Raw genomic sequence first — 21,835 nt, forward strand, 5'->3', positions numbered from 1 at the left:
ACGAGGGTAAAGCAGTGGACGTTGTCCATATGGACTTCAGTAAGGCCTTTGACAAGGTTCCACATGGAAGGTTAGTTAGGAAGGTTCAATCGTTAGGTATTAATATTGGAAGTAGTAAAATGGATTCAACAGTGACTGGATGGGAGATGCCAGAGAGTAGTGGTGGATAACTGTTTGTCAGGTTGGAGGCCGGTGACTAGTGGTGTGCCTCAGGGATCGGTACTGGGTCCAATGTTGTTTGTCATATACATTAATGATCTGGATGATGGGGTGGTAAATTGGATTAGTAAGTATGCAGATGATAAATTTGCAGAGAGATTTAGGCCTGTTAGAAGAGTGGGCTGAGTGATGGCAGATGGAGTTTAATGCTGATAAGTGTGAGGTGCTACATTTTGGTAGGACTAAACAAAATAGGACATACATGGTAAATGGTAGGGCACTGAAGATTACAGTAGAACAGAGTGATCTGGGAATAATGGAGCATAGTTCCCTGAAGGTGGACTCTAATGTGGATAGGGTAGTGAAGAAAGATTTTGGTATGCTGGCCTTTATAAATCAGAGCATAGAGTATAGGAGTTGGGATGTAATGTTAAAGTTGTGCAAGGCATTGGTAAGGCCAAATTTGGAGTATTGTGTGCAGTTCTGGGATCACCAAATTATAGGAAAGATGTCAACAAAATAGAGAGAGTACAGAAAAGATTTACTGGAATGTTACCTGGGATTCAGCACCTAAGCTACAGAGAAAGGCTGAACAAGTTAGGTCTTTACTCTTTGGAGTGTAGAAGGTTGAGGGGGGACTTGATAGAGGTATTTAAAATTATGAGGGGGATAGATAGAGTTGACGTGGATAGGCTTTTTCCATTGAGAGTAGGGGAGATTCAAACAAGAGGGCATAAGTTGAGAGTTAGGGGGCAAAAGTTTAGGGGTAACACTAGGAGGAACTTCTTTACTCAGAGAGTGGTAGCTGTTTGGTACGAACTTCCATTAGAAGTGGTAGAGACAGGTTCGATATTGTCATTTAAAGCAAAATTGGATAGGTATATGGGCAGGAAAGAAATGGAGGGTTATGGGCTGAGTGCAGGTTGGTGGGACTAGATGAGTGTAAGCGTTCGGCATGGACTAGGAGGGCCGAGATGGCCTGTTTCTGTGCTGTAGTTGTTCTGTGGTTCTATGACAGATACAAGGATCTTTGCAGCAGTAGGGGTCAATGTTGAGAGAGAATTATTCCAGAGAAATAAGTAACTGAGAAATCAAATGCTCAATTTGGAGAAGAAAATTACAAATTCAGGCTGTGAGACATCTGAACATCCTGATACCACTCTGTACATATTAGTTATGACAGTGCCAGTGGCAGTAATATGGTTGTATATTTAACTGTATGTCAGATATGCACTTCATATCGAGCCGTACATCTACATAATATTTTTTAGCTGTTAATTGAATTGTGTTAATTCTATTTTATGTGCTATATGTGATACAGTATATGTACTGTGTTTTTCGCCTTGGTCCCTGAAGAATGTTGTTTCATTTATCTTTTATACATATGTACTGTTGAATGATAATAAACAAGCTTGAAATACACTATATTATTTCCATAAATTGTGCAAAGGTTTCCCATCAAAGAAGAATGAGATCTTATCATTGTATTTGTTCTTAATTTATGTTACATTATTCATTGTGGTATAATGTCAGGAAAGTATTGTAAATCCTTTAAAAAAGGAAAAATTAAGCAGCAAATGAGAGAAATGTTATTGATCTGAAGTCAAAAAATCATCAGTGTAATGTAACTTTCTTCCCCTTGACAAAATTGTATTTATCAGAGTGTATATTTTATAAGGGAGTAAACAAAGAAAACTAAAATAAGTAACTTCTTGACTTCACATTGTAGTCAATCAAAAAAGACGTGAAACAGGCCCTAGGTTCACGAGATTCTGCAGATGCTGGAACTCCAGAGTAACACAAACAAAACACACACTGGAGGAACTCAGTAGGTCAGACAGCATATCTGGAGAGGAATCAACAGTTGACATTTTGGATGAAGACACTTCATCAGGACGTGAAAGGAAAGGGGATTGGTGAAGGGTCAACTGATTATTCATCTCTATAGATGCTGCTTGACCTGCTGAGTTCCTCCAGCGTTTTGTGAGTGTTACCAAAGGCTCTTGGTTGCCAAGTTTCCTTTACTTGAAATGCTGCTGACTTGGGAATACCTTCAGATTTGTGAAGGGGAAGATCCCTAATCAAAGATAAAACATTTCTAAGGAAGAAGTAGCAAAATTGGTAACTTCAACTTGTGTTATTAGATTTTTCTGTTTCCTATTATTCTATATGTTCAGTTGTAATTAAAAAAAAATTGTGTTCTGTTTTGTTTCCAATAATACCAATCAGAAAAATAATTCAGATGCTTGCAAAATTAATAATTCTTTATACAGTTGGCCCTCCGTATTCTCAGGAATTTAGTTCCGGGCCCTCCCCCGCGGATACCAAATTCTGCGGATGCTCAAGTCCTGTATATAAAATGACGTCGTATTTGCATGTAACCTACACACATCCTCCCGTATGCTCTAAATCATCTCTAGATTACTTATAATACCTAATACAATGTAAATAGTTGTTATGCTGTATTTTTTAGGGAATAATGACAAGAAAAAAAGTCTGTATATGTTCAGTACAGATGCAACCATCACAGCTCTTCTGGGGACACTGATGCTGCCTCAGCATCAGCCAGTGCTGATTCTCCAGTGATCTTTAAGTTCTTGAGGCTGTCGCACTTTACGTAGCTAGCCAGCCATCCTTTACTAGCCTTAAACTCCTTCCTCTCGCTCACAGCACAAGTAGCGAATGAACGAGACACGAGGTGAACAATGCTCAAAACAGCGAGTGCTGGAGAGGGAACTTCAGGAAACCAGCGGATACAGAGGACCGACTGTGTCCAAGTCTCCAAGTTCGAAGATTAAATTTGTCTCTGGAACATCTAATTTCACAGTTATTTTCTAATAAAGATTGTACTTTCTATTTTCAAAAATGGCCCAGTCATGTAATTTGAAGACATGTATGATACCGAGTTTGAGAAAAATGATGAGGAAGAAAGCTGTATATTTCATTGTCCAACAAAGAAAGCAGTTATACATAAATCAATTGGTAGTTTTGAACTGTTATGGATGTCAACTTATTTCTTAATATTTCTGCAATTATTTTATTTATTTGGTATTTTATCTTCCATCATATCCTTCGTTAGAAAGGTCTCAGTGCTTGGGCAAGAAACATGATGCAGTGCAAATACCTGGTTAATGGAGTTTACAAAGACCCAGAAAGCATAATTGGCGAAGGATTGGTAAGAAAATTCAATAATGATTTTTGGTTTGTTATTTCTGGCTGCATGCATAACTAAGTAGACCACAATACTGCCATCTTTTTCTGTAAAATGTCAGCATTGTATGCTGAAATTGGATTCCATTAATGACTTAATGTTTTTCTTCAGATTATAATTCATAATACTAATAATGGCAGGTCTACTTAAGCATTTTAAAAGCATATGTAATAGTTATTATGATAAATACAATAGCAAACTGACAATGCCAGTGTCTTGTTAGTGCAGATATTGGTCCAAGTTGCACATCATCCACATTTCTTGCTTTTAAATATACATTGATACATATTTGTATTATTTTCACAGAAAAAGAACACACCAGTGGAAGTTCAGTTCCTGTCAGCTCCTGTCAGTACCATGAGTACAATTTTTTTAAGTTCCATTCTTTAAAAATGTTTTAAATATTTGAACATTGATATTAATGTGTTTCTAAACTGAGACATTTTTCTCTCTCTTTCAATATTTTTATTAGTTTCTGCATAAAGGAATACAGAGTACAAGTAGATATAGGTCAAAAGAAAAAAATAAAATAGTACCAAATACATTGTATTAAATATACAGTCACAATCACAAAACCCTGTATTCATAAAATTAAATTAATTCACAATATCGAAATACAATAATTTTGTTATACAAAAAAGAAATCCAAACCCACTACCAAAGTCAGAGTTGTTAGGAAAAGCAAGAAAAAAGGGGGGGAACCCTTATCATGTAATAAAATATACTATTAGCCACCATCTGTACTTTTACAACAAATCAAAGATTTTGAAAATAACTCCGAAATGGTCCCCACAATGTATAAAAGTCTTGGTTATATTCAAAAACTGAACATTGGATCTTCTGTAAATTTAAGCATGGCATAACATCCCATAAGATATTCAAAACAAAACTGATTGATGTGATGATACTTGCAATATATTATTTTTACTCTTTTTATACCTTTTAAAAATACAGTACATAGATTTAGTGCTTTATTTTTTCCCATTATACACATAGGCTTTTAGGATATGATATAAATGGAAGTTTTAAGTAAGAAAAAAGTCAGATATAGTTAATGTTATTGTTAATTTTGCATAATTATGAAAAGATATAATTCAAAGTTAAAAATAAAAAAGGAACTGCATGTCATGTATGTATGAAATAATGCTAGAATGTTGGAATCCCAGAAAATCAGTATCTATAGAGTGGAAAATCTTGGCTTACTCAAGCAATGAATTGTTAACAAAATTGAAATATCTCTTAATTATTTCCTCCCCTTTTTTAAAAAAATCTGCTGTCGTGTTTACTGGGGCCCAGACTAATCAGGTGGAAGTTTCATTATAATATATAAGTCAGAGCTCTGTGATTTAATTAGAAGAGTTGAGTGTACGGTACCATAATAGCATAGCAGTTGGCATGATGCTATTACAGCTCTGGGCAGTTCAAAGTTCAGTTTTTAATTTATTCATTTACGGGATGTGAGCGTTGCCAGCTAAGTAGGCATTTATTGCCCCTCCCTAGTTGCCCTTGAGAAGATGGTGATGAGCTGCCTTTTTGAACTGCTGTCGTCCCTAAGGTGTAGGTAACACCAACAATGTGGTTAGGAAGGCAATTCCATGATTTTGACCCAGCAACAATGAAGGAACAGTGATATGTTTCCAAGTCAGGATGGTGAGTGACGGAGGAAAACTTCTAAAATGTGGTGTTCCCAGGTATCTGCTATTCTCGTCCTTCTAGGTGATAGTGATCATGGGTTTGGAAGTTGCTGCTTTTGGAACTTTAGCGTGTTGTTGCAGTGCATCTTGTGGATAGTACACACTGCTGCAACTGTTGTCAATGGTGGAAGGTTTGGATGCTCGTGGAAGGGGTACCAATCGAGTGGACTGCCTTGTACTGGATGGTGTCAAGCTTCTTAAGTGTTGATAGAGCTGCATTCATCCAGTTGAGTGACGACTATTCCATTACACTCCTGACCTGAGCCTTATGGATAGGCTTTGGGGAGTCAGGCGGTGAGTTACACTCTGCAGGATTCCTAGCCTTTTACTTGCTCTGGTAGCAGTGGTGTTTATATAGCTAGACGACTTCAGTTTCCTGTCAATGGTAACTCCTAGAATGTTGATAAGACTCAGATTCAGTGATGGTGATGCCACTGAATGTCAGGGGACAATGGTTAGAGCCTCACTTGTTGGAGATGGTCATTGGCTGGCACTTGCGTACCTCGAATGTTACTTGCCATTTGTCAGCCCATGTCTGGATATTGTCCAAGTCCTGTTTCATTGGGGTATGAACTTCTTCACTATCTGAGGAGTCACAAATGGTGCAGAATGTTGTGCATTCATCTGCAAACATCCCCACTTCTGACCTTATGATGGAAGGAAGATCATTGATGAAGCAACTGAAGATGGTTGGTCCAGGACACTTCCCTGAGGAATTCCTGAAGTGATGTCCCGAGGATTAGATGACTAACCTTCAACCTCCACAACCATCTTCCTTTGTGTCAGCAGGTGTAATTCCAACCAGTAGAGGGTTTTCCCCCTAATTCCCACTGACTCCATTTTAGCTAGGGCACCTTGATGCCATACTCAGTCAAAGACTGCCTTGATGTCAAGGGCTATCATTCTCACCTCACCTCTGCTCTTTACCAAGGAGATGATGAGGTTCAAGAGCTGAGTGGCCTGATGAAACTCAGACTGGGTATCCGGCAGGTTTTTGCCAAGTAGGTGTTGCAAGATGGCACTGTTGATAACCCCTTTCCTTTTAAAATTCAAATTTTTATTATTATTTATTCTGATTTCACAAAGCAGCACAGCATATCATAGAGCAGATATTTATTCAGTATAAGGTAGTACACAGATGACCCCTTTCCATTACTTTGCTGTTGGTTGAGAGTAGGCCGATAGTGTGGTAATTGACAGGGTTGGAATTGTCCTATTTCTCGTGTGCAGGACATACCTGGGCAATTTTCCACATTGCCGGGTAGATGCTGGTGTTGTTGCTGTACTGGAACAGCTTGGCTAGTGGCGAAGCAAGTTCTGGAGCACAAGTCTTTAGGACTATTGCCAGGATTTTGCCTGGGCCCATAGCTTTCACCGTATCCAGTGCTTTCAGTGGTTTTTTGATATCACATGGAGTGAATCGGATTGGCTGCATATTGACATCTGGGATGCTGGGGACTTGTGGAGGAGGCCGAGCTGGATCATCTACTCGGCACTTATGACTGAAGGTTGTTGCAAGTGCCTTAGCCTTTGCACAGGTGTGCTGGGTTCCTCTATCATTGAGGATGAGTATATTTGTGGAACCTCATCCTCCAGTAAGTTGTTTTATTGTCCACCACTCCTGGATGTGGCAGGAGTACAGAGCTTAGATATGATCCATTGATTGTAGGACTGCTTAGCTCTGTCTGTTACTTGCTGCTTATGTTGTTTGGCGTGCTGGTAGTCCAGGGTGACGCCTCATGTTGAAGTATGCCTGGTGGTGTTCTCGGCATGCCCTCCTGCACTCTTCATTGAACCCTGGCTTGGTGGTAATGTTAGAGTAGGAGATGTGCCAGGCCAGGAGGTTACAAATTGTAGTTGAGTACAATTCTGCTACTGATGGCCTATAGTGCTTCATAGATGCCCAGTCTTGGGCTGCTAGATTTGTTCGGTCTATCCCATTTAGCACGGTGGTAGAGCCACACAACACTGTGGAGGGTGGCAAGGGCACAGAATGTACTCTGCCTCAATGACCATCACCAAGAGAGGCTCAGTAGTACCACTTCAATGTGGAAGTGGGATTTAGTCTCCACAAATACTGTGTGGTGGTCACTGTCAACAGATACTTACGCAGCAGGCAGGTTGGTGAGAATGAGGTCATGTGTTTTTCCTCTCTTGTTGTTTCCCTCACCACCTGCTGTAGTCCCGGTCTCGTAGGTATGTCCAGTAGGACCAGGCCGCTCAGTCTGTGGTGGTACTACTGAGCCTCTTTTGGAGATGGTCATTGAGGTCCCCCATCCAGAGTACATTCTGTGCCCTTGCCACCCCCAATGCTTCTTCTGATTCATCAGCTGAGGGAGGATGGTACATGGTAATCAGCAGGAGGTTTCCTTTTTCATGTTTCATGGGGTCCAGAGTCGATATTGAGAGTTGCCATAGCAACTCCATCTCTACTGTATACCACTGTGCCACCACCTCTGCTAGGTTTGTCTTGCAGGTGAAACAGCACATACCCAGAAATGGTGATGCTGGAGTCTAGAATGTTAATTGTAAGGTATGATTCTGTCAGTACAACTATGTCAGACTGTTGCTTGACTAGTCTGTGAGACAGCTCTCCCAACTTTGGCATAAGTCTCCAGATATTAATAAGGAGGACTTTGCAGGGCCAACAGGGCTGATTTTGCTGTTGTCGTTTCCAGTGCCTAGGTCGATGCCAGATTGTCTATCTGGGTTCATTCCTTATTGTACAACTGGATGGTTTGCTAGGCCATTTCGGAGGGTGTTTACGAGTCAACCACATTGCTGTGGGTCTGGTGTCATATATAGGCCAAACCAGGTGAGGACAGCGGGATTCCCCCCAAAAGATGTTGGGGTTGCTGGAGTAGAGCGGCTCGAAGGGCCTATTGCATGCTATATTGCCTAATAAATAAGTAAATTTTCTGTGTACATTTGAATAATAGGCATCGTTCTGAATAGTGGGGAGGAAGAATTCTTCCCCCCCAAAAAAAAAGTATGAAACAGTTTTTGTGGGATAGCAAAGAACAGGAATGGTTCTCTTGAGTTCCAAATTTCAAATTCTTCTGAGCTCGCTTAAAAAAAATTGTAGATTTTCTGCATTCCCTTCCACCTACCTCCCAGTTGGCCACGACCTACACAATGTTATAGCAGCCTGAATGCAGCCAGGAGAAAGTCTTTATGGTATTAAGCCCATCTCTCACAATGAAAAGTAATAGCAATAGTGGACAGCCTAGCACAATCGAACTGAAGAATAATCCAAGTGTTACTCTTGCCTTCTTTTGTGCGATCTTTGATGAATGATACTGTCCATATTTTCTCTTTCTAGTCATGTTGATTTGACCTGGTTATTTATTGCTTTTGAATATTTTTATCTCTGTCATTGTGTATAAATTATATTTTAAATCTTAACTCTTCTACTTTTAAGGCTCCTACCTCTCCAGAAGATACATCAGCTATTATAGGAAGCTGTGGTAGCTCTCTTTCTGTGAAGGGTACTGTGCACTGTAGAGCTTATCTTCATGGCAGTAAAACAAAAGTGCAAGATGCCATCCTGGTATGAATTTTATTTTGAGCATAAACATTTTCATTTTCAACTGAAATACTTCCAACAAAGATACAAAATAAACAAGAAAGTATTTTTTCCCTTTGAGTGGCAGACAGTGAAGAAATTCAAATTCTGAGCTCCATATGTATTTTCTTTCTGTCTCTGGAATAGAGGTTCCCAACTTGGGTTCCACAGACCTCTTGCTTAAAGGTTTGGTCCATGGCATAAAAAAGGTTTGGAACCCCTACTCTAGAATAATTACAGTTTTGAGCTTTGTAAAAATCTAATTGTAATTTATTACACAGAAGAAGCTGAGGATAACTTCTCAATAGATGTGAACTTCAGTCTTTTTAAATGTGTCTACTGTAACATTTCCCTGTAAAGTGCAGTGCTTAACTAGGAGCAGTTTTTAAATGCACTTCCTAATTAAATGAGATGTGTTTTTGAAATGTTAATCCTTCGAGAAATATCTCACTGTAAAATTCTGAATATGCCTGAGTACATAGGAGCATATTCAGAGATGTTATTCCCAAAGGGTTGGTTTATCAGATGAGATGTTCTTCCTTTCCCAAATTCTGTCATCAAATTCAGTTTCATTTCAATTTAATGACCTTGGTTTGATTCAAAATGCAACCAGTGGAATGACAGTCCAGGTTAGGTGCACAGATTACTTTCCAGTAAGGTTACAGACTGAGGTACATTCCTTGTGGAATAAATGGATTATATTGGCTCAAGTCCTGTGTAAATAGTGCATCCTAAAACATTTGATATAGAATCTGCATCTAAACCTCAAAAGTGATTTAGTGTCTACCATTTCAATGGTATCATTAGATAGACTTGCAAAGATATTAGAGATTATGAACTTATTAAGACATGATTCAACATCAGCAGTGAATTTCATTTCTTCCTTTAAAATGAGGGTATTTAAAAAGTTTGCTTTTATTGACTTCAGTTCATAGTTTTATTCTCTAATCTTCAGTTACTGTGTCAAAATATTTTCAACCAACTTTAACTGCAAAAGCTGGTACTTAACTTTTGCATTACTTTATTTTTAAAGCACATTTCTAGTTAATATAACTTCGTCCCTAATCCTTAACTATTGATTACTTTAGAGATAGAAGACTGAGATAAGTGTTCATTTGTAATACAAAATTTGTCATTTAATTAGGTTTAAGCACAAGATAATATGTCATCAATGTAAAATTGTATACTTTTGGTATCATTCGAACTAATAACTAATCAAAGCAATTTTTTTCTTCAGTCACTAAAAAGAGATGTACTGAACACTGTGTTTGTTCGCTGTGAAATGGTATTTGAGGATCAAATTTTAAACAGAAATGCTGGTAGGTAACAGCCATTGATTGCACACATCTGTGCTGTAGTAATGGAAGTATTTTACCAATAAAATACAGTACAGCAGACAATGACTTTGCCTTACAATTATACTTCTCTATTCATCGTGAATGATTCAAAAATTATATAGCTTCTATATAATTCATTAATTATTTAGATTGGCATCCCTTTTAGTAACACGACATTTGACTTTACTTTCGCAACTTCCAAAACCCACTTTTGTTTTCAGATATTACCCATCCCAGATGAACTACCCGGGATTCATTCTTGGTGAGTTCGTCTATGAGTCCCTGACTCGGGGTCTTCTTCATTGATTGATCTCCTGAGTCACTTTTGCTAATTATCTCATAAGGAAACTTTTTTATACTTTGCACAGTCATTGCTCAGTTCTTTATTCCGATTTTTGCTGCTGTAATTTCATGTTACTTTAATTTCGGATTTCAGTTGGTGGTATCCCATAATTACTTCAACCATTTCGTTCCTTAATTATCAGGATGTTTGTTTTTTTTTATAACTAATCAAGTGTCCTTTTCACAGTTACTTCAACCAGTTTTTTCAACTGTCATTTGTGTAGTTCACAGTGGGATTTTACAGTGAGTTGGTCCACAGGGCTATAAAGCTGTCTCAGTGATACTGACCAGGTGTCAATAATGTTACATTTCAACATGCTTCTTTGTACTGTGGTTCCCAATCTCTCTTTCTAGACACCGGTGTCTTCCTACAGCTTAATGGGATACTTGACATCAGTCTGACTACTACAGTATTAGATTTTGTCCATGTACTTTAATGGGTGTGTCAAACAAATAATCGTTCAGCGGTCAAAAATTTACTGTTTGCATTATAACTGCTTAATTTTAATGTCAACAAGCGAGTTATAATGACACTTAAAGAGCAATACACACTATTTTTCACGATGAATTGTAGTGCTGTTGATGTTCTAGCACTTGCTTGCTACTGACTGCAGATTTAAACCTATTATCCATTATTTATTGAAGGTGAGAACCTCAAAGTGCTAAACATTCTTTATGATAGTAATTAAGCTTTGCTCTCTGTTACCAAAATTCAGTTCTACTGGCTTCAATCAGATCCTAAAAGTTGAGGTGCAGCTTTATAGATATTAAATAATCATTTTGCAGTGACACTAAGTTTTTCAGTGGTGGTCTACTGATGCAAGAAGGGCGTCGTGCAGCAATGAACCAAAATTGAACAATTGCCTTTATCCATTGTGGAGCAGACAGATAAAAATGCTCATCTAAAAGATTACTGTAGTGTTCTCATTCAGGTGTAAAAACTGAACCAAACACCAAGGTAAACCATAGTCAATGAAGCAGGATCCCAGTAAGATTAACCGTTTGCTGTTCACTCTTGCACATTAATGTATGGTGAAAACTGTTGATAAAACAATACAAAATGTATACAGTATTTGTTTCCTTCTTGGCATCGCATTTACATCATAAATACTTGCAAAAGTAAAACTACAAACTATATTACATTAAAATACAACATACAGTCAGAATCTACCTACGCCATCGACTGGCTTTAAATTCGCCACACAACTATCCAGCAACTCTTTAAATAACAAAGAACATAAACTTTATCAACCATCATTACTTTTAACAGAATCAGCGTTAACATTTCTACTTCAACATATCGATTATCTTATGAACTACGGTGTTGCTTCTATGATGTTTCTTAGTGCGTAGAATGAAAACTTTTCTTGCGCTGATCCTGCACACACAAGCTCCCTCCTTCCTGTTTCTCTAAACCGGTATTTTCCCACAAGATGCGGCGAACCGGGTTTGACGTCATTGCATGCCGCGATACACCACAGACAACAAATTTACTTTCAACAACCTTAACTTTTAACTAGAAAATAATTACAAACGAATTACTAAAGCGAAAATGTAATAAAGCTAAACCAATGCCTTAGGGCAACACAGTTACAGAGGAAATTTTCCTAACTCAGAGTATTGGAATATGAGGATCTGGGCCAAGGGACCGTCAGTTAAGCTGTTTCAAGGAAATGGAGTATGAGATGAAGAGGTGGAAGTGTGTTAGCCATCAAAGGATAGGGACTTGGACTGTGTAGTTGAATCCAGTTGTGCACTTGTGAATTAGGTCCTGAGCTGTAGGAAGGAGTGAGTGTTGACCAATGCATGAACTAGGTGTTGGGGAATGAGGAAAAGGTTAGTTTGGCCAGCATGGGGGAATGACAGATTCTGTGGGATGGTTAACAAGATCATCCAAGAGTGTGGGAATTTGGTAATTAGAGGATTTGTTTATTGAGTAATCAGCTTTGGGGCCATAGGAGGAGCAAAGTTTTAAGTCCACAAGGTGATTGGAGGGACAGGGAATGTGTAACATTAAACTCTGCATTTTTTTGGAGTGCCAAATGGCATATGGTCCCTGGACAACTTGGTCTAACTTGGCAAAATAATAGTTGGCACAGAATGGATGGGTTGAAGGGCTTGTTTCTGTGCTGCAGTACTTCATGACTCTAACTTGTCAGGCAGCTTGCCAGATGAAACACAAATGAAATGTTTTGACCTCCATCTGACATACAAATTAGACCTTAAGACATAGGAGCAGAATTAGGCCATTTGTCACATCAAGTCTACACCACCAATCGATCATGGCTGATCTCTTTTCCCTTCCATAGCTCCACTGATCAGCCTTCTCCCCGTAACCTTGGATGCTGTGGCCAATCAAGAACCTATCAATCTCTGCCTTAATTACACCCTACGACCTGGTTTCCACAGCTGCCCCAGTAATAAATTCCACAAATTCTGGCAGAAGAAATTTCTCCGCATCTCTGTTTTAAATGGATGCCCCTCTATCTTGAGGCTGTGCCCTCTTGTCCTAGACTCCTGCCCCATGGAAAACATCCTTTACACTTCTCCTCTGTCTAGGCCTTTCAGCATTCGAAAGGTTTTAATGAGATCGCTCCTCAACCTTCCAAATTCCAGTGATTACAGGCCCAGAGCCATCAAATTTTCCTCATATGATAACCCTTTCATTCCTGGAATCATCCTTATGAACCTCCTCTGAACCATCTCCAGTGCCATCTTTTAGATAAGGAGCCCAAAACTGTTCACAGTACTCAAGGTGAGGCCTCACCAGTGCTTATAAAGTCTCAGCATCACATCTCTCTTCTTATATTCTAGACCTCTTGCAATGAATTCTAACATTGCATTTGCTGCCTTCACTACTGACTAAACCTGCAAGTTAACCTTTAGCATGAGCTGCCCAAAGACTCCCAAGCCCCTTTACATCTCAGATCTTTGGATTTTCTTTCCATTTAGAAAATATTCTGCACGCTTATTTCTTCTAATAAAGTGCATGAACATGCATTTTCCAACATTGTGTTTCATTTGCCACTTTCTTGCTCGTCTTCCTTACCTGTCCAAGTCCTCCTGCAGCCTTCCTGTTTCCTCAACACTACCTACCCCACTCCAATCTTTGTATCATCACAAATGTGGTAACAAAGCCATCTAATCCTTCATCGAAGTCATTGATATACAGCATAAAAAGAAGTGGTCCCAACTCCGACCCATGCTGAACACCACTAGTCACTGGCAGCCAACCAGAAAAGGATCCTTTTATTCCCACTCACTGCCTCCTACCAATCAGCCAATGCTCTAACCATGCTAGTACTTTCCTGTAACACCATGAGCTTTTAACTCAGTAAGCAGCCTCGTGTGGCATCTTGTCAAAGGCGTTCTGAAAATCTAAATATGCAACATCATTCCCTTTATCTATTCTATTTGTAATCTCCTCAAAGAATTCTAACAGGTTCATCAGACAAGATTTTTTTCTTAAGGAAACCATGTTGCTTTCGTCCTGTCATGTCCTGTGTCATCAAGTACTCCGTAACCTCAATCTTAACAGTTGACTCCAGCATCTTCCCAACCTCTGAGGTCAGGCTAACTGGTCTGTAATTTCCAGTTCTCTAGAACCATGCCAGAGTCTAATGATTCCTGAAAGATCATTGCTAATGCCTCCACAGTCTCTACTGCTACCTCTTTCAAAACCCTAGGGTGCAGTTCATCTGGTCTGGGTGACTGCACCTTTCAGTCTTTCAGCTTTTTGAGCGCTTTCTCCTTTGTAATAGTAACTGCGCCCACTTTTCTTCCTTCACACACTACATCTGGCACACTGCTAGTGTCTTCCACAGTGAAGATTGATAAAAAAATACTCATTAATTGAATTGACTTTATTACACCCTTCATATATATGAGGAGTAAAAATCTTTACATTATGTTGCCATCTAACTGTACAATTTATAGTAATTTATAAGAGATAGTATGTACAACAGGATAGTCAATATAACATAGAAATACAGTTGTGTCAGCATGAGTTAAACAGTCTGATGGTCCGGTGGAAGAAGCTGTTCCAGAGTCTGTTGGTCCTGGCTTTTATGCTGTGGCACTATTTCCCAGATGCTAGCAGCTGGAACAGTCTATGGTTGGGGTGACTCGGGTCCCCAATGATCCTTCTGGCCCCTTATACACACCTATCTTTGTAAATGTCCTGGATAGTGGGCTGCACGCACCACTCTCTGCAAAGTCCTGCGATTGAGGGAAATACAGTTCCCATACCAGGCATTGACGTAGCAGTCAGGACGCTCTCAATTGTGCCCCTTTAGAAAGTTCTTAGGATTTGGGGACCCACACCAAACATCCTTAACTGTCTGAGGTGAAAAGGCGCTGTTGTGTCTTTTTCACCACACAGCCGGTATGTACAGACCACGTGAGATTCTCGGTGATGTTTATGCCGAGGGACTTAAAGCTGTTCACCCTGTCAACCCTAGATCCATTGATATCGATAGGGGCTAGCCTATTGTGGACTCCTCCTGTAGTCCACAACCAGCTCCTTTGTTTTTGCGATATTGCGGTAGAGGTTATTATTTTGACATCACTGTGTCAAGGTGATGACTTCTTCTCTGCAGGCTGCCTCATTAATATTTAAGATTAGGCCAATCAGTGTAGTGTTGTCTGCAAATTTAATTAGCAGATTGGAGCTCTGGGTAGCGACACAATCATGGGTATACAGAGAGCAAAAGAGAGGGCTTAGTACACAGCTCTGAGAGGCACCTGTGTTGGGGGCCAGAGGGGCAGAGGTGAGGGAGCCCACTCTTACCACCTAACAGCAAATCCAGGATCCAAATACACAAGGCAGGGGAAAGCCGAGGTCTTTGAGCTCGTTATCGAGCCTGGAGGGTATTATGGTGTTGAATGTTGAACTGTAGTCCCAAAAACAGCATTCTCACATAAGCATCCTTCCTCTCCAGATGTGTAAAAAAGGTGTGTTGAGCTGTGGCTATTGCGTCATCTGTTGATCGGTTGTGTCGGTAGGTGAATTGTAGGGGGTCCAGTGTGGGTGGTAGCATGCTGCAGATGTAGTTCTTGACAAGCCTCTCAAAGCATTTGCTTATTATTGAGTCGAGCGTGACAGGATGCCAGTCGTTCAGACATGTTACCTTTGTCTTTTTAGATACAGGAACAATGATGCATGTTTTGAAGCAGGAGGGCACTCTACACTGAGAGAGGGAGAGATTAAAACTGTCTGTAAACACACCTGCCAGTTGTGCCACACACATCCTGAGTACTCGCTGTGGGATGCTGTCTGGTCCCACAGCCTTGCGACTGTCCACTCACTGGAAACGTCTGCGTACTTTGGCCTCAGAGATGACCAAGCTGCAGGTTGCATCATCTGCAGGTCTCCCCAGGGGCTCAGTGTTGGCAACACTGAATCAAGCGTAAAAAATGATTTAGCTCATCTGGGAGAGAGGCAGCAATGTTGGAAACTTGACTGCATTTACCTTTGAAGTCTGTGATGGTGTACAGAACTTTCCATAAGCTGTGTGTGTTGGTGGAAAGTTGTGTCTGGATCTCGTCCCTGTATTGTTTCGCTGCCTCGATAACTTTGCGCAGATTGTAACTATATTTTTTGAGCTCCTGTTGATTAGTAACAACGTAAGCTCTTTGCTGTCAGGCAAATGCTGCTCGCACAGAACTGTTGATCAGGGTGTCTGGTTCATCTGCCATCTCCTTGTTCCCTGTTATTATTTCTCCAACTTAATTTTCTAGTGGTCCTAAATCCACTCACATCTCTTTTATTTTTATATACTTGAAAAAGCGTTTTAGAAACATAGAAAACATACAGCACAATACAGGCCCTTCAGCCCACAAAGCTGCACCAAACATGTCCCTACCTTAGAACTACCTAGGCTTTACCCATAGCCCTCTATTTTTCTAAGCTGCATGTAGCCATCCAGGAATCTCTTAAAAGACCCTATCGTTTCTGCCTCCACCACCGCCGCCGGCAGCTTATTCCACGTACTCACCACTCTGCATAAAAAAAACTTACCCCTGACGTCTCCTCTGTACCTACTTCCAAGCACCTTAAAACTATGCCCTTTCATGCTAGCCATTTCAGCCTTGGGGAAAAGCCTCTAGCTATCCACACGATCAATGCCTCTCGTTATCTTGTACACCTCTATCAGGTATTTTTCTATCCACATTGGTATTTTTGCAAGCTTGCTTTCATATTTCAACTTTTTCATTCCTAATGATTCTTTAGTTGCTTTCTGTAGTTTTTTAAAGCTTCCCAATTCTCTATCTTCTCACTAATTTATGCTTTGTTGCATGCCCTCTCTTTTGCTTTTACATTAGCTTAGACTTGCCTTATTGGCCACAATTGTATTATTTTACCATTTAAGTATTTCTTTGTTTTTGGAATACATCTATCCTGCACCTTCCTTATTTTTCCTCAGAAACTCAAGCCATTGATCTTCTGTCATCTTGCCGGCATCTCCTTCTAATTTACTTTGGCCAGCTCCTCTCTCATACCGCTGTCATCTCCTTTACTCCACTGCACCACTGCTCCGTCAGACTTTACTTTTCTCCCAACCAAATTTCAAGTTGAACTCAATCAAGTGGTGATCACTGTCTCCTAAGGATTTCTTTACCTTAAACTCCCTAATCGCCTTCAGTTCATTACATAATACCCAATCCAGGTTATCTGATCCCGTACTAGGCTCAGCAACAAGCTGCTCTTAAAAGCCATCTTACAGACATTCAATAAAATCACTTTCTTGAGATCCATTCCCACCAACCTGATTTTCCCAATTTACCTGCATGTTAAAATCTCCCATGGCTGTCATAATTGTCCTTTTGACATGCCTTTTTATTTCCAAGCAGAGTCACACCGCCACACTCTGCCTACCGTCCTATCTCTCCAATACAATGTGTAACCCTGGACATTCAGTTCCCAACTACAACCACCCTTCAGCCACAACTCAGTGATGGCCACAACATTATACCGATAATCTGTAAAGTGTAGCAAGATCATCCACCTTATTTCTTGTACTCCATGCATTGAGATATAACACTATGGTTAAAAAGGGTATTTGCTACCCTTTTTGATTCTGGATCCCTAATGCACTAATACCCTGCTGGCTGCAATGTTCTCCTATCATCTGCCTTCCCTTCCTAACAGTCTGACTGCACACTATCTTAGCTTTTTTTTTTTACTATCTGTCCTATCCTGAGTCGCTTCATTCCAGTTCTTATACCCCTGTCAAATTAGGTTAAACCCTCCCAAACAGCTGTAACAAACCTGCCCACGAGGATATTGGTTCCCCTCGGGTTCAGGTGCATCCCGTTGCTTTTGTACAGATCATGCCTGCCCCAAAAGAGATTCTAATGATCCAAGAACCTAAAGCCCTGCCCCCTGCATAGCTTCTTAGCCATGCTTTTATCTGCCAAATCATCCTGTTCCTACCCTCACTGGCAAGTGGCACAGGTAGCAATCCAGAAATTAGGTATGATGTAGATGCACAACCTATGCCAGAAGATCCAAACTGGTAAGAAATGATCAGGAAGTAGTTTCATGGCAGAAAAATGTGTGTTCAATTGCATTACATTGAATTAAGCTACACCACTTACACTAATTTCTAAGTCAAGCTGTATAAGTTTGTCAACGCATTCATATGGAACTGTCACAGTAGTGAAAGGTTGTGTATTTAACTAATAAGAGGTACCTGTACTTAAGAAAAATATTGTAAATGTTGAAAATATAAAATTAAAACTGAAATGCAGATCAAACAACATCCATTGTGAGCAAAATGGGCAGCATTTTGAGTTGATGGCCTTCCATCAGAGGTAGAAACAATGAAAGTTAACAAATTTTGAGAAAGAGGAGAGGGAAGAAGAGGAAGGTTCTGTGGTAGGGTGAAGATCAATGATTAAATAATGGTGCACTTAAATACCAACAGCTGCATTTAAAATTGTGTATCATCACTTTCTGTGTGTTTGGGTTGCATGATGCACAACAGTTACGTTGCTCAATACAGTATTTGGCTGTACATCCACTCCTGGGCAGTGCATTCCTAACACCCATCATTTTCTGTCTTTTGAGCTTACCCCTATCACCTTAAATACATGTCCTCTGATATGACACATCTCAATCCTGGGAAAAAGATACTAGCTGGCTATTCTAGTTAGGTTGAAATGCAATAGAAGCGCTTAAGCAGCTCTGAGATATGCAGCTGTAATGCACATAGGGATTTGGATATTACGTAGGTAGAAGGGAGTAATTTAGTTAGACATTTAATTACTTAATTAGTTTGACACTGCATCGTGGGCTGGAGAGCCCTCTTCTGTGCTGCAATGTTCAGTATTTTATGTAAAAGCAGAATTAGGCTATTCAGCCTATCAAGTCTGTTTTGCAATTCAGTGAAGGGTGATTTCTTTTTCCTCAACCTCATTTACTCACCTTCTCCCCATAAATCTTAATCCTCTGACCAATCAAGAGCCTCTTTTTTAAATGTAGTGGATTCCAGTTAATTGGGCCAGCAGCTAAAAGGGCAGCTGATTATTTGGGACAACTGAGGCTACATCCACACTACACTGGATAAATCTGTAACCGAAGCATTTTCTCTTCGTTTTTACCCTCCATCCACACTAAAGCGGCATTTTCGCCCCCCAAAACCGGAGATTTTCAGAAACGCTCTCCAAAGTGTGTAATTTTGAAAACGCCACTTGGGCAGATCAGTGTGGATGGGGGTAATTGGAGAAATCTAAAAACTCTGTTATGACGTGCCGGAACAGAAGGTGGCAGCAGCGTGGAGTGTCATTGTTTTCATGAATGCAACCTCCAACACCAAAACAACAATGGCGGACGGCTTCATGCGGAGGTTTTCTGTGTATTCTTGCTGACTTTCTTGAAAACTTTCTTTCGCTGTTGTTGTATGAACTCTAGTTTTTGACCAATGGAAATAGAACAACACCACAGTGGAAATGGAAATAGTAAACCGCTTCCTCTTCGGTTTTCTTCGGTAGATATTTTTTTAAATACATAGTGTGGATGGATGCCTATCATTTTTACGCGAAACTGGCATTTTCAAAATTATCCGGTCTAGTGCGGATGTAGCCTCATAAAGAACAAAAACTAAAATGAGAACATAGCTAGAATTCCATGTACAGTCGGCCCTCCTTATCCGCGGGGGATTGGTTCTGGGACCCCTCGCGGATACCAAAATTCAAGTCCCTTATTCGACCTGTATCGATCAGGTGGACCTTAGGACCCAGAGGAACCCCAGACCTTATTTACCTGTCTCAGAGCAGTGGACATTAGGACCTGGCGCCAGAGTTCTGAATGCGCAGTGTTTCTGTTCACGAAAATAATCACGGTCACGATTGAAAATATAGTGGAAATAATAAAGTGATCGGAAAGAGGTAAACCACCATCGGTCATTGGAAGAGCGTTAGGCTAGGTCAGTCAACGATCGGAACAATTTTAAAGGATAAAGTGAGAAAGGCTCTGCCCCGATGAAAGCTACAATTATTACTAAGCAACGCAGTGGTTTAATTATTAGGTTTTGGGGTTTTGAGTTTTTGATCCTCCGCATCAACCTGGCACGGTGGAAAGCGCAATCGGGAGTGATCTGTCCCGAGTCCCGAGAACTTCAGTTCCCGAGCCCGACGCTGAAACATACGTTCTTAAGTGTTTTATATGCATAGAAAATTAAAATATATACTAAGACAAACGTTTGGCTAACTGACGCTAAATAATACCGGATGTACCTGTTCTGACTTACTTAGTAAGAAAACTTACAATTTTTTTGGATCCTGATCCAAGATAACCCATGCACATCCTCCCGTATACTTTAAATCATCTCTAGATTATGTATAATGCCTAATACAATGTAAATGCAATGTAAAATGGTGGTTATACTGCATTGTTTAGGTAATAATGACAAGAAAAAAAGTCTACATGCTCGAACAGCAAGTGCTGGAAGAGCACTTATGGGTTTTTGCGATTCGCGGTTGGTTGAATTCGTGCATGCAGAATCTGTGGATAAGGAGGGCTGACTGTATTTGAGATGCTAATGTGCTTAATTGGGGCAGGAGACTTTTGCTGAACAGTTTCTGACTAGCAACAGTCATGTGCATTTGCATGGTCATTACACATTACCCTGCACTTTGAGCAATCAGTTTTTAAATAGTGTGAGTTGCACATGTTCGTGTTAAAAAAGCAATGATTTTTGTCATTGATCGTTGGTGAGAAATAAGCAAGGAGATGATTCAGAACTGTTTCACTCACCTGCAGTTTCAATTTTCAATCTTGGAGATGCCAGAAACAGCCTGGCGTGAAAGGGAAAAGATTCACTACTTCAACAAGTTAGGAATTATGAAGGTATCAAGAATCATCTTAAATGTTACAATGAATATGAAGATTTGGAGGATGCAATTGACTAAAACCTTGTAAGAAGGTCGTTCATTATTTGCACTTGGTGCCTCCGCTGATTTTATTTATTAACAGTCAATCAAAAGAACACGGTGGTTACATACCTCCATCAATAACTATTAAATACTAATACACAGTTTTGTAGTCTGTAGAGGTATTGGTAGTGTACTAATTTGTACTTCATATAAATACATAGTATGTTACTCAGTTAAACAGTAGTTTACCTTTTTTTTGGGGCAGCTGCCTAATTGAGCCAAACTATACTGGTCCCAGTGTATCTCAATTAACCAGAATCCACAGTACATCCAATGACTTGGTTTCCATAGCCCTCCATGAAAACAAATTCAGCAGATTTGAAAAACTCCATAAAACCATAAGACATAAGAGCAGAATTAGGCCATTCAGTTCATTGAGTCTGCTCTGCCATATGACCATGGCTGATATATTTCCCTTTCAGCCTCATTCTCCTGCCTCCTTCTCATAACCTTTCATGTCCCAACTAATCAAGAACCTATCAACCCAATGACCAGGCCTCCACAGCCACCAGTGGCAAATTCCACAGATTCACCATCTGGTTAAGGAAATTCCTTCTTTTTGTTCTGAACAAATGCCCCTCTGTTCTGAGGTTGTACTGTCTGGTCTTGAACTCCCACCCTTCATTCCCGGAATCATTTTCACAAACTTCCTTTGAACTCTGTACAATATCAGCACATCCTTTCTTAGATAAGGGGCCCAAAACTGCTCCAAGTGAAGCTTCGCCAGTACCTTATAAAGCCTTAGCATTGCATCCTTCGTTTTATATTCTAGACCTCTTCAAACGAATGTGAACATTGCATTTGACTTCGTCACCACCATCTCGACCTACAAGTTAACCTTTAGGGAATCCTGCATGAGGACTCCCAAGTCCATTTGCACCTTGGATTTTTGAATTTTCATCCCATTTAGAAAATAGTCTGTGCTTTTATTCCTTGTCCCAAAGTGCATGACCATACATATCTCGCTATTGCACCTGCCACTTCTTTGCTCCTTCTCCTTATCTGTCCAAGTCCTTCTGCACCCTCCCGCTTCCTCAACGCTACCTGTGCTTCCACCTATCTTTGTATTATCCATAAACTTGATCATAAA

The 21,835-nt window shown here is 40.1% G+C and overlaps 1 protein-coding gene across 5 annotated transcripts in view; it reads left to right on the forward strand.

Annotated features, from left to right (window-relative positions):
* odr4 (odr-4 GPCR localization factor homolog) overlaps nucleotides 1-21,835 on the forward strand; it is an 88,500-nt gene that overhangs the window by 40,713 nt on the left and 25,952 nt on the right. For all 5 annotated transcript variants that reach the window (XM_059984454.1, XM_059984455.1, XM_059984456.1 and 2 more), the window contains 4 exons: nucleotides 3,239-3,334; nucleotides 3,677-3,718; nucleotides 8,486-8,614; nucleotides 9,867-9,948. In XM_059984454.1, coding sequence (XP_059840437.1) covers nucleotides 3,239-3,334; nucleotides 3,677-3,718; nucleotides 8,486-8,614; nucleotides 9,867-9,948 — 349 coding nt within the window. The remainder of the gene's footprint in view (nucleotides 1-3,238; nucleotides 3,335-3,676; nucleotides 3,719-8,485; nucleotides 8,615-9,866; nucleotides 9,949-21,835) is intronic.

The sequence above is a fragment of the Hypanus sabinus genome, chromosome 11 (genome assembly GCF_030144855.1).
Source record: "Hypanus sabinus isolate sHypSab1 chromosome 11, sHypSab1.hap1, whole genome shotgun sequence".
Lineage (NCBI taxonomy): Eukaryota > Metazoa > Chordata > Chondrichthyes > Myliobatiformes > Dasyatidae > Hypanus > Hypanus sabinus.